This window comes from Populus euphratica, unplaced genomic scaffold, assembly GCF_000495115.2.
Source record: "Populus euphratica unplaced genomic scaffold, PopEup_1.0 scaffold78.1, whole genome shotgun sequence".
NCBI classification, from domain to species: Eukaryota; Viridiplantae; Streptophyta; class Magnoliopsida; order Malpighiales; family Salicaceae; genus Populus; species Populus euphratica.
The window spans coordinates 1,618,647-1,632,390 of NW_011499867.1; the positions used below are offsets into that span (position 1 = coordinate 1,618,647).

A 13,744-nucleotide genomic window follows, 5' to 3' on the forward strand; every position below is an offset into this window, starting at 1 on the left:
TCATAGATTCTACTTAAAACTCAAAGAAATTACTTAACAGCTAACTTCTTAGCGTTAAAAAAAAAATTTAAGTAAAATTTACTTAAGACTAAGGAATTTTTTAGAATAGAGCAGAAGGTTCTCAAATGTCAAAAAAGCTTAGCACTTCATTTAATTTAAATGACCAAAATCAAATTAACATGATACATCATGTTAACAACTTAACACTAACTAGAGTGGAGTCTAATCCATTATAAGTAATTAAGGATTATGAGTTAATTAAAGTATAAAAATTTCTCTTTGATTTGTTTTATTATATTCCTCTACTGTTAATTTAGTTTATGGTATCCCATACCATATTTTCTTAGCTTATATGTCTTTCATTTAAGTAGCACCTAGTTAATGTTAGACATGTGGCATTGGTTTAATTAGGTTGTTACGTGTCAAAATTTGAACTTCAATTATTTTCTTTTCTTTTCTTTTTTACTATCAAATAAAAAGTTATTAAAAAAACCAAAATATTAACAAGAATTCCAGTTTAACCACGTTTTGTTTTCTGTTTTTAAATAATTTGTTATTTGATAGTAAAAGAAAAGGAAAGAAAATAAATGAAATTCAGATTTTGACATGTGGCACTCTAACGGGGTGCTATGTATCAAACCTTAATTATGGCCAGTATGCTGTTTAAATGAAAACATAATAAGGAAAGAAAATAAAATAGAGGGACGTAATAAATCAAAATAACAGTAGAAGGATATAGTGAATTAAATTGATATATTACAAGGACATTTTCATTATTTATATACGTAGGCTGCGGGGGAGGTTGACCTCTCATCCCCAAGTTGGAAATGGTACCTTAAATTTAATGAGCTTTTCAAAAACGGTTTGCTATTTTATATGAAGTGGCACCTCCAAAACTACAAATTCACCTACGAGGCCTTAATAATATGCAACTCCAAGCCATGTACTTCACTAGATCACTGTGAGCGCTATAATATAATTAAATTAGATAAAAAAAAATTAGATATAAAAAATATTTACATGTTAATTTATTTTTTAGTAGAAAAAAATCTAAATTATATAAAAATTGACTTGACCAACTTAATATGTTCAAAAATAACTTGGATAACTGATAAATTATAAAACTCAATTATTAATCAACTTAATATTAAAAGTTAAAATTAAAAAATAATTAAAAAAAGCATAAAAATCTACCCAAGTCAATTGATCAAACTTGTAACGCGGGTTATGAGATAGGAATAATTTCATAAAATACAAGTCAAAATAAATTATGAAGCTTACTTACTAATCAATCTAATATTAAAAGATGAAATTAATAAAATAAATTATGAAGCTTAATTACTCATCAATCTAATATTAAAAGATGAAATTGAAAAAAAAAACTCGAGTTAATCGACCTAACTAATTATAAACCCCTGACCTAAAAAATCAATAAATCAAAGTTAAATAAGGTAATTTTTAATTGAAAAAATGATAAATTAGAAGGAAACTTGTTGTGAATTAGGATGAACATCCTCAGTAAATTAACTTCAATCTTTGTATTAGATAAAGTAATAAAATCGGATCATGAAATATAAATAAGAGATAAATCGCGTAAACTTTCTAATTGGGTAAAATAATTTTTTTAAAGGAAGATTTTTTTGTAAATTCTATGTGAGAATATTTATAAATATAGAAGGGAATTCCAAATAAATGAATGTATGATTTTATATGCAAATTTGGATTTTGGCATACAAATTATCTATTTTCTAGTTTTATAATATCAAGTATAATTATTAATCTAACCATTGTCATAACTAATTTTTGGTTATTCCTCAATTTATATTTCTCTCTTCATAAAAAAGAAGAAAATACAAAAACAATAAAAAAAAAATATTATCAACAAATATAAGAGTGAAAAAAGGATGCCAGAACGCCCTGAAAATGATTAAAAATTAATTGAAGAGATTCTAAATTTCAAAGTTTAAAATTTGACAGTAGTTTGTTGATTGATGAGAGCTTTGTCGAGAAAGAAAACAATTTGAGGAAGAAAAGTCTAAAATCAGATGTTTATGGACTCAATTAAATTTAATTAAAGGTTTAATTGAATTAATAAAAAATTTTATTGCAAGAAAAATTGATTTTGGAGTTAATTTAAAAAAAATTTATTGCAAGAAAAATTGATTTTGGAGTTAATTTAGGTTTTAATTGGAAGAAATTAAAGTTCTATGATCAAATTATAATTTTTAAAAGTTAATTTGATCAAATCAAGGGCTTAATTACACAGGTATTAAAGTTTAATTGCCAATTAGGGGCTTAATTGAAGAAATTTAAAACCAAGAACCAAATTGAAAAAGGTGCGCAAATAGAGGGGTTGTAATTAAAAAACTGAATTGAAGAAATTCAAAACCAAGAACCAAATGGCTTAATTGAAGAAATTTAAAACCAAGAACCAAATTGAAAAAGGTGCGCAAATAGAGGGGTTGTAATTAAAACCAAATCAGGAGCCAAATTGAAGAAATTAAAAGTTTATTACTCAATTAAGGGTCAAATTACACTAATTCGAGACCAAAGACCAATTTGAAAAAGGCGACCACCTTCAAAGCAGGTGATTTAATTTGAAAAGAAATAAAAAGTTTATTATTCAATTAAGAGTCAAATTACACTAATTCGAGACCAATGACCAATTTGAAAAAGGCAACCACCTTCAAAGCAGGTGATTTAATTTGACAGGGATGCAATTAAATTGATTTTTAAAATTAAAAAATAAATTGAGGACTCGATTAAACAAATCACAAATTGAGAATTAATTTTTACTTTGATATAATTTTGTGCTATTTTTATTTAAATGACACAACGCATTTTGCTCAAAACAGCACCATTTTATACATTGTTAAAACAGAAGAAGGAAAAAGCCTAAAATAGTACCGTTTTGAGTGGTATTGTAGCATTTCTTTTACCTTTAAACACGTAGAAAACAGGGGAAGAAAAAGATTTCATTTCCCTATTTTCATCGATATTTCTCTTATCCCTCCCCTCTCTTTTAAACATTAAAAAGAGGTTGATCATAGCCACTTGTAATAACTTTGACATGTGGCCTACCACGGGGTGGTGAAAAAACAGAGGGGACGTGCTCCTTCATCGATTGTTTTGGGGCAGTTGCACAATGACTGCACCTACCTCTCTCCCCTGTTTCCCTATAAATACAAGGGAAAGCACAAGACACAAAAGAGCAAAAAAAAAGAGAGAGAGAACATAGGAGAAAAGACAAAAGAAGAGAGGGAGTTGAACAAAAGACCCGAAAAGAAAGAAAGAACAAAAAAAAATATAGGAGAAAGAGGAAGAAGGAGGAGGAGCCTCACCAGCCACCATAGTTCCACATCACTTCTGCCACCACAAACGACAACCATGTAATCTTCTTCTTTTTTTCTGTTTTCATTTTGATTTTTGTTTTTATTTACATGCAAAACATGAACAATTCACATTCTATAACAAATGAAATATAATTAGAGCAAGTAATTACCTAATTATAATTTATTGGTTACTATGCGTACAACATAATAATTAGCTATCTATGGGTCGGTTTTGGCCCAATTTTATTTTGGGCCAATCTCGGACCTATTTCTTTTGGGTTAGATCCGACTCAATAAATAAATCATAAAAATTTATTTTTAGAAAATTTGGGATTTTTTTATGCTATTTTTATTGATATTAATTAGTATTTTTATATCATAAAAATATAAATTTGGTATTAAAATATCTTTACATTGAAAAAAAATGGATGGCCTAAATTTCTTTTATTCCGTGTCTTGATTCATCCACACTTTCTGGAGGAAAAAAAAAAAAATTGAACGCAAAGGCACAAAAACCTAAATATATTGAGGTGGGGCTAAAACCAATTTGGTACAATGGTACGGTGACCTGAACCACGCCTTGATTTGCTTTCTTTTTAACCTCGAACACATGGATCTTCCTTGAGATGTTACGCGAAATTTGAGTTGATTGATTCTAATCAATCATAGATTTTACTTAAAAGCTAACTTTTTAGCGTTAAAAAAAATAAATTTTAAGTAAAATTTACTTAATACTAAAGAATTTTTTAGAATAAATTAAGCACAAGGTCTTCAAATGTCAAAAAAGCTGAGCTCTTCATTTAATTTAAATGACTAAAATCAAATTAACATGATACTATAAAAGAAAGCACCGCAAATCGAGCAAATGATTCCTTATCTTCCACATAAAATTATTATCTAAACTAACAATATGCGTGCAACTGTAAATGATTCGTTATGAAAAATAATTTTTTAAGTTTTTATATATTTATTTTTTATTCAAAAAATTAGTTAATAAAAAATATTTTCCAGTTAAAAAAATTTAATTTAATTTTCAAGAAAATATTTTCTTTTTATTTTAGATGAAAAATACTTTTTAAAAGTGGTAAAAAAATTAAAAAATATCTTATTATTTATTGATTATATTAAATTTGATCCTCAAACTTTTAATTATTATATATTTTATTTTGAATTTTTTTTTTCAATTTTGTACCTCATAATTTTATTTAATCTAATTTTTATATTAAATTTAATTTTTCTTTTCTTTTTTTTTTATTATTTTTAATTAAAAATTTTTATCTATTAAATTTGATCCTTATTCTTTTAATTGTTATTTATTTTATCTAAAATAATTTATAAAATTATTATTATTATTATTATTTTAATTTTATTATCTTTCAATTTTTTTAACTATTAGATTTTATCTCTATTATTTTAATTTTTATTTATTTTATATGAGATAATTTATAAAATTAATTTTTTTAATTTTATTTTTATTCAATTTTTTAATTTATAAAATTAATTTTTATTATTTTAATAGTTTTTAAAATAAAATATTAATAAATTATTTTTCATAATATAACTAAATATTAAATATTTTTTGATTTATTTTTCATTACATTACTAAATATAAAAAAATTACTTTTTCAAAATGTAATTAAAAAAAACAGCAGTCCAGGAAAAAATTACTTTTCAGCACAAACGGGCCTTCGTTTTCTTGCTATTGGAAGTCATGTTTGGCGGCCATGTGATGGTTGTCAGTAAAACACTGGTTGACTTTTAGACTGCAAAGTCTGCAATGGAGGAATTTGAATCAATTGTTAGCAAAACAAAACAAAGGAAACCCATCTTTTTAAACAAAACAAAAGTTATGCTTTACAGTGCCATTGATTACAAATTGACAAAGATTTAAGCAAGCAAGTAAAGAGATTCTCATAGTAATTATTATGTGGAGGCTGACGGGGAGAGAGTTTAGGACTTGTCTTGCTGTGTTGATTCTAGTAACAGTCCTTTTGTCAAAGATTTTCGGTAATGAGGAAGGTGTGTATTCATATATATGGCTTGTGTTATGGTTTGCTTTATATTATCTTATTCTTTGTGGTTTTTGTTTCTTCTTTTGATCCTAAGTTGGAAGAATAATGTCCAGATAAAAGAAATCTTTATTTTGTTTTCAGAAGTAAATTGTTCTGTAATTGGGAAGTTTATTTACTTAGCAGAAAAATTTATAATCATCCTGTTAGGACATTTTTATCAAGCTTGTATTGTTATGTACATTGTTTAATTTCCAGATTTTTCCGTGGTTGTTGCTTGGCTTTATAAGCAGGCGATGCTCTGTATATCTTTCGGAACAATCTACAAGATCCTAACAATGTCATGGACAATTGGAATCGTACAGACAAAAACCCCTGCAAGTGGAATCATGTTACATGCAACAGCTTGGATAGTGTTGTAAGACTGTAAGCAACTGCATTTTGGCAAATCCTGAATTACCCTTTTCAAATATACAAGTGAATCCTGCAATCTTTCATATGTAAAAAGAAATTCATTATGTAAGACCATAACCTTTCTTCTTCTGCAGTGATATGGGAAATGCATTATTATCTGGTCAACTGGTTCCACAGCTTGCACTGCTTACAAATTTGCAGTATTTGTAAGTCTTTTTTTTTTTTTTACCATCTGTTAAATCTTACATTCCCTTCGCGATCCCTGCATCTTAAACTGCAATAACATTTGGGGTGGGTCTTGGCGAGGAAGTCACAGACACCTTTCCATGCTTTGTATCTGGCGTACTTCATTTAATTTCCTCTGCAGTATTGGGCTTTGGCGGTATTTATCACCCGAGACTCATCTTTTCCATTTTATGGTTATGTATGGAAAGATAGAAGTAAAATTATTACAATTTTAGGTATTCATTTAATCTTGTTAGTTATAGGTGCTTTTCTTCTAGTATTCAGAGCTCTTTATATTGGGGGTTTATATGATACCTGGGCTCCAGGGGGGAGATATAAGCAAAATTACCACCAAGTGTTATTTTTGGTTATTTAATAAAATCTCTTTCTGGAGAAGGATGGATCGTTATTGTGGATGATTTGGAAGATATAATTGGGGAATGTATGGTTAGGTTCCATTTGTATACTTGGTGGAATCTGGCTTAACCAAACCCTTTGCATGGGCTCGCCGTGCACTTGTATGGTCCGGGGAGGCCTGTTTGTCTTATAGTTTAAGTGTTTTATCTATTTTTGGTTTCATTGCTTGTCAGGGAACTTTATGCTAACAACTTAAGTGGACATATTCCTGTTTATCTTGAGAACCTGACGAACTTGGTGAGCTTGGAGCTTTACACCAACAATTTCGATGGTCCCATTCCAGACGCATTGGGAAAGCTGTTCAAACTACGATTCCTGTAAGAGCATTATTTCTTTACCGCACATTCAAATACTTCTTATTTTTTGCTTGCCTGCAAAGTGGTGAGAGACAGGAAAAATGCAATTAGTTCCCATAATTCTCCAGTAAGATTAATCTTTAGTGGAGATCTTGTACTGATATTTATGTTGATTAGCTCTAAATCTTTGCTAGCTTATACTGATGTTGTTAAAGAAAAGTTACTTGGAGCTACAAACTGGGGAAATAGTTCTTTCCTGTACCATTAGACATGATGAACTGCTGTTCAAACATCACCGTGACTCAATGTTTCAAATTTCTATGCAATTGGGACGTTGTTTTTCTACTAGCTACACCAAGAATCTCTAGATTTTTCTTATCCCTTAGCTCGAGAATGCCAAAGCATCTGCAAACAAATTTATGTGGTGTTTATGGCATCTTAATGACTTAAATTTTCATGAATCAAGTTGCTCAAAATGCTAACTGAAGGTGTGGTTTTTAAGAAACTATTGCTAACACAATCGCCCCACTATTTGATCTGAAATAACAAGCTCTTGAGGAAGGCTATATAATGCAGAAACTTGACAAGGTCTTTAGCCTTGACAACTTGTTTTCTAATTGTCCAAGTGATTTTGCAAATTTATTCCCTTGCTTTCTCATTGTATTAATTTATGAGTTTTATGCTGCGATTACTGATAGTATTGGAACTCAAGATTGTTATCTTTTTGTATGCCAAACTTCCAATAGCCGACTCAACAGCAACAACCTGTCAGGTTCAATACCTATGTCACTTACTAACCTCTACTCCTTGCAAGTCTTGTGAGTTCCTAGAAAAAATTTACAATCATTTCCATTTTTCTCGTAGCAGTTAGCATTATTTTGGCTTCAAGGATTAACATTTCTGAATATTGAATGCAGGGATCTATCCAGTAACCGCCTATCAGGACCTGTTCCACAAAATGGCTCATTTTCATTGTTTACTGCCATCAGGTTTTGTGCCAAGTAAAAGTGATGTAAAATGGATTTATTTTTCACTAGTGGGGACTGACGAGTCGATGGTTTTTATATTTGCAGTTATGCAAATAACTTGGATCTATGCGGGCCAATAATTGAGAAGCCTTGCCCTGGATCATCCCCGCCTGCAGTTTCTAGTCCAGATGGTATGCTCTCTTAATTGATTTATTAATTTTAGATGTGATCCCAGATTAATTAGCCTAATGACCACGAACCACTCACAGTTCTTTGATTATCGGAATTGCTTGTATCCTGTTGTTTCTTTTTTTGTTAACCAGTATAGTTTAACTTCTCAAGTTTTTAGCAATAAGAACTTGTGTCTTGACAGCCATAAGACGTTTCCCAAAGTATAGCAAGAGTACCGAGTGGAGTACAGAAGTATGAACCATCAAATTCCTTAAGCACTAACTTTTTATTGCAAGATTTTCACATTTCAGAACAAGACGAGTTAAAAAGAAGAAGATTATCGGCATTATGTTTATTAATGTTCTTGAGATTTTACTGTCGCTTCTGTCTGTTTAAAGCTAAACAACGAGGACTTTTATGACAAAATATGCATGAGAAAACTGACTATATAACGCTCTTGTTTTTCATTTCAGGAGACAGTAAGCCCAATATTGGAGCAATAGTTGGAGGGGTGGTTGCTGTGTGGTGTCACTATTTGCTGCTCTGGTAATTTGGTTTGCATGCTGGCGGAGACACAGGAAACCACAAAAGGATTCCTTTGATGAACCTGGTTTACAGTCCACCTAGAAAGCTGATCAATTCATTGGCGGAAATTCATATGATTGGGTTGAGAGCAAAGAACCCCACATTTGAGAACTAAAAGGCAAGAATTGCTTTTTATTTATTTACGGTAGGAGACAGGCCATGAAAGCCATATTTGCTTGTGCATGTACTTTACTTGTCAGACAATTTGCAGGGACAAAATGTCTTGTGATGGTGAAACAGATCGGCAGTGATAATTTATTGGTCCAAAGGGATTTTAAACTTGTTTTAGCTTTGTAAACTAGATAAGGTGAAGAACGCACCAGACTTGTGGATTTTTAAGTATACTCGGTGGATTCCTTTGGATTGGTCTCTTTTGTGTGCATTGGAGCTGGGTTGGGAACGCTAAAATGTCTATTATTATTTTGCTTTTATTAATTCTCGACCCCCTGTTGCTTTATTGTGCTAGTTTTGTGACAAGTAACACACCATCAGAGATATTTGTCCTCCTTGAATTAGAACAATATTTCTATGACAGGGAACTTTCTGGCAACAACTTATCAGGTGGACCGATTCCTAGTGATATTGGGAATCTGACAAACTTGTTGAACTTGGATCTTGACTAGAACAATTTCAATGGTTCCATTCCAGACACATTGGGAAATCTGACAAAATTGCGGTTCCTGTATGAACACACCTCCACCTTTGCTGTCTCCTAGACTACTCTTTCAGGTCTTTTCGTTATCTGCAAAGTAGTAACATGATAAATGAAGGTCTGATTTATAGCGAACATTAAATACTGATTTAAACATTTGCTAAGAAATAGAAAGGAACTTTGTCGAAGCACGGAAGAGACGCTGCGTGGTGCAGGTCCTTGAAAAAGTCTTTAACCTAGATAAATTGATAATAATGCATTCCACTGTCCAAATGATATTGCAGATATGGTCCTTTTTTCAGCCTCCTAATTCCTAAATTCAGTGTGTTTGTTTTTGTTCCTTTAGTAGGATTCGATTTTTTCTGCTGCAATTACTGATAGTAATGGAACTTAAGATTGTTGTAATTGTTGCATGCCCGACTTCAAATAGCTGCCTTAACGATAACAGTCTGCAAGGTTCAATACCTACATATGCCACTGACAAAACTCCATGCCCTGCGATTCCTGTGAGTTCCTCGTTGAATTCTACCACTCTTTTCTCTTTTTACTTTTCTTCGGCATTGTTCTGGCTGCAACAGTGAACGTTCCTGAATATCGGCTTCAGGAATCTATCCAGTAACAACCTATTAGGACCTGTCCCAAAGCAGTGATTCGTTTCATTTTTTACTTCTGACAGGTTATTTGTTCACGATAACTGATTTAACTGTATTTATTATTATTTAACAGGGACTCATGAGGTGCGTGCCTGGATCATCTCCTCCCACAGTTTCTATACCTTGTATACTACTACTAGCATTGTTTCTGTTATTCATATTCCTGACAAGTTAGTGTTCTTGCTTTGCCTTCTGCCTGTTGAATCCAAAAATAAAAAATGTTCTATCATAAATATACATGGGATGATTTGGATAGCAGGTGGAGAGGCTGCTGGTGCTGCTTTCCTAGTTTCTGCCCTGGTAATTGGATTTCCATATAGGCTGCGGCCTAAAGAAGGCACAAGAGCTTTCCTCTCATGGCGTTGGAAATTCTCACGTATTGGAGAAACAAGGAGCAAGTTTTTTTTTTTTTTTTTTTTTTTTTTTTTTTTTTTTTTTTTTGCTCAAGGAGATCAAGTTTGTGCACTGTTTTAGCTCCTTGGTGTTTTTTCCCTGCCAGTTTAGTTCCTGTGTCACAAAACTGTGGGCCTCCAGTAGGTGCCTGGCTCTACTGTATTCCTCTTTCTTCATAACAATTTTGGGTGCCCGCAGGCAATTCAGTACGGCAGCCTTATTAAATTTTTTTTAATTTATTATTAGAAAAGTTAGTTAATAAAAAATACTTTTTAATAAAAAAATTAGTTTAATTTTTAGAAAATTATTTTTTTTAGACGGAAACACTTTCTAGAAATTTTGAAAAATTTAAAATGTTATATTATTTGATGATTATATTAAATTTGATCCTTAAATTTTTTATTGTTATAGGTATTTTGTTTTGAATATTTATTTTTGAATTCTATCTCTCAGAATTTAATTTTTATTTTAATTTTTATAATTTTTATTTGTTTTCACCTCTCAGAATTTAATTTTTATTTTTATTTTTATAATTTTTATTTGTTTTTTTCTTATCATTTGAAATTTTTTATCTATCAAATTGGGTTTTTATTCTTTTGATTGTTACTTATTTTATTTGAAATAATTTATGAAATGGTAATTATTATTATTTTATTTTCTTCATCATTTAATTTTGTTTGTTAGATTTGATCTCTATTATTTTGATTATTTTATATTTTATTTGAGATAATTTATAAAATTATATTTTTTTTCAATTTCATTCTCATTCAACCTTTTAATTGTAAGATTTGTTTTTTATTATTTTAATAAATTTTAAAAAATAAAATAATAATAAATTAGTTTCTAACTCATTTTACATAACATAACTAAATACTAAAAGTATTTTCCAACTTATTTTTATTATATTATCAAACATAAAAAAATAATTTATTTTTCTGGAATTCATTTTCTTAAAAAAAAAATTAAAATATTTTATAGCAAACAAACAGGGCTAAAAAATTCTTTTAAAAAAACATTATTAAGATTTTATAAATACAGCACCTCATGTAAATGGTTAAAATCATTTGATGAAAAAACATAATATAAAAAAACATATTTTTTTATTGAAAATTAAAGCTTATTAAATAATCTATCAATTTATTTTGTAACTTTACTTTTCCTTGTACAAAAATCCCTTCACATGCTATCCTTTATAGAATTTGGTGGTTTTGTGAACTAAATAACCTCATTACCCAAGTTGGCAACCAAATTAGCTAAACCATATGTCCACATGCACAATTATTTGCTTTCCCGCACCCACACGGGGGATATTTACAATCCAATTCTTGAATTAGATAATTCATCTTTTTAAATAAAAATATATTAAATTTAAAAATAAATTAAAATAAATTATGAAATATTTTTTTAATAAACATAATACCAAAAAATAAAGATGAAAACATAAATTTTATGAAAAGATAAAAAAAATTAAAAAACCTTAAAAAAGATATTTACAAATAAAAAATTAAATTCTTTTTTTTTTCAAATTTGAGAATCAACTCAATGTTGAGAATTTTTTAGATTGTAATAACCATATAAAAAATAAATTAAAACAAATCATCAAGCTTAATTTCTAATCAATGCAATGTTGAAGCATGAAAATAAAAATAAAAACTTAATTAAAAAAATCAGAGAACCTAAAAAAGAACACCTACAAACAATAAAATCATATCTTTATTTGTGTAATCGAGCATCGATCTAAAATCAAGATTTTTTTTCATAATGTAATAATCTTATAGAAAGAAAATTAAAATGAATCATGAAACTCGATTCCAAATTGATTTTTCAAAAACAAATGAACATAAATTCAATACTGGGGTTCTTTTAAGACCATGATAACCCACATAAAGTAAATTAAAACAAATTATAAAATTCAATTCCTAAATTAAACAATGTAAAATTTAACTCAATATGACCCGATTAATTTAATGAGTTTAAAATTAATCTAGATGATCAATAAAAATATGATTTGTCTAAAAAAATCTAAGATAACATCTTTTTTCTCAAAATATTTTCAAAAAACCAAAAACAAATTCAAAAAATATGTTTTCGATGCATTTGCTTCCATTTCATAAATGCCAATTTCTTTTTAAAAAATCAAATTCAAGGAAATATGTTTTCAACTCATCCATGTCTATTTTGTAATTCTTAATTGCTTTTCTTATCTAATAGATGTTAACTTTGCTTTTCAAAAAAATAAACATATGAAAATGAAAAATAAAATATGAAGCACAATTGACTAGGGGCTAAAATATAAAACAATAAAAACAAATGATGGAGATAAAATGACGTTTTTTGGAAACAACTAATTAAAAAAAAAGAATATGACAAAAATTAAGGAGGCTGAAGTTTAAAAAAAAAATGAGAGATCAAAATAAAATTAAGTTACTTAGGACCAATTAACCAAAGAGAATATGACAAAAAATTTATTTTATAAATAGTAATAAAATCTTAAGAAATCAGGGGGGAGCTACCATAAAAAACCCTCCACAACCATTATGCTAAAAAAAAAACCTTAATAAAGAGTGATAGACATTAGTAAAATAGAAAAAATAAAGATAAAAATAAAAATAAAGAGAGGATAAGAACTTGTGATAGCCCTTAGTTCCTCTCCCTTACCCTAACAATCCCAACTTTTCAAATGCTATTTACATGGATTCTAGAAAAAAAAAACTCAATAATTTTTTTTATATGATTATCTTAATATTATCCATACTGTTTCATTACTAATTTTAGAGTCCAACCTTATGGACTAAAGCAGTTAATCATGTAATCAAATGCTTTTCCAAACTTTTATTTCATAAAATTTAATATCAATACATACAAGTTAAATAAAGAAACAATTGATTAATTACTTGCATTAATTTCATTCATGTATAATATAACTTAGATGATGAATATAAGACTTTTACATAAAAGTTTAGTAAAACAAAGTTCTATATAAATTATACATGCATGCAATATAGAATTAATGGACTACATTTAATAAAAATAAAGTTTAACAAAATAAAGTATTAGAGACGTTCCCAAAAAAGAATTTCTCCTTTAACCTCTTAAACTAAATAGATATATAAAAATGATATCAATATATCAATTAGGTGGTTCAATGTTGAGATAAACTTACACATTAATTAAATAATTTAAAAAACTAGACAGTATGTTATCAAATTTTATTTTATAAAAAAAGAGCCCATTATCTAGGATTCTAGTTTTAATAATAAATTTTTACACTTGTTAATTTAACAGGGTATTAGTCCAAATTAGGATATTGGTTCTCCTAATTGTTCATTCCTATCGAAACACGTGTCAACACTAGAGGTGGCGTGTGAATCCCATTCGCTGTCACTATTTTTACTTTTTTTACTGTTCCAATAACTCCTGGACAACCCCAATAACTCTAATAAGTTGATCTTAACCCTCTAATGCATATTTTTATAAAAAAAAAAATTCAATATGTTATTAGTTTATGGTATTTTGATGAGATATTTATATTTGAACAATTTTTAAATATATTGTTAAATATTATGATGAAATATTTGTTGATTGTGATTTGTTGTGAATGGTCAAGTTAGATGTATTCAAAATAGTGG

General features: G+C 28.6%; 1 protein-coding gene across 2 annotated transcripts; it reads left to right on the forward strand.

Annotated features, from left to right (window-relative positions):
• The first annotated feature begins 5,061 nt into the window (after positions 1-5,061).
• On the forward strand, positions 5,062-8,874 carry LOC105126443 (somatic embryogenesis receptor kinase 2-like). Of its 2 annotated transcripts, XM_011027315.1 has the most exons (8): positions 5,063-5,351; positions 5,635-5,767; positions 5,890-5,961; positions 6,571-6,714; positions 7,440-7,511; positions 7,611-7,682; positions 7,767-7,852; positions 8,306-8,874. In XM_011027315.1, the coding sequence occupies exons 1-8, from the start codon at positions 5,258-5,260 to the stop codon at positions 8,380-8,382; spliced, it is 750 nt and encodes a 249-aa protein (XP_011025617.1). In that variant the 5' UTR covers positions 5,063-5,257; the 3' UTR covers positions 8,383-8,874. The 2 variants fall into 2 exon arrangements, with proteins under 2 accessions (XP_011025618.1, XP_011025617.1); XM_011027316.1 differs by lacking the exon at positions 7,440-7,511 and having other exon boundaries at positions 5,062-5,351.
• The last annotated feature ends 4,870 nt before the right edge of the window (positions 8,875-13,744 follow it).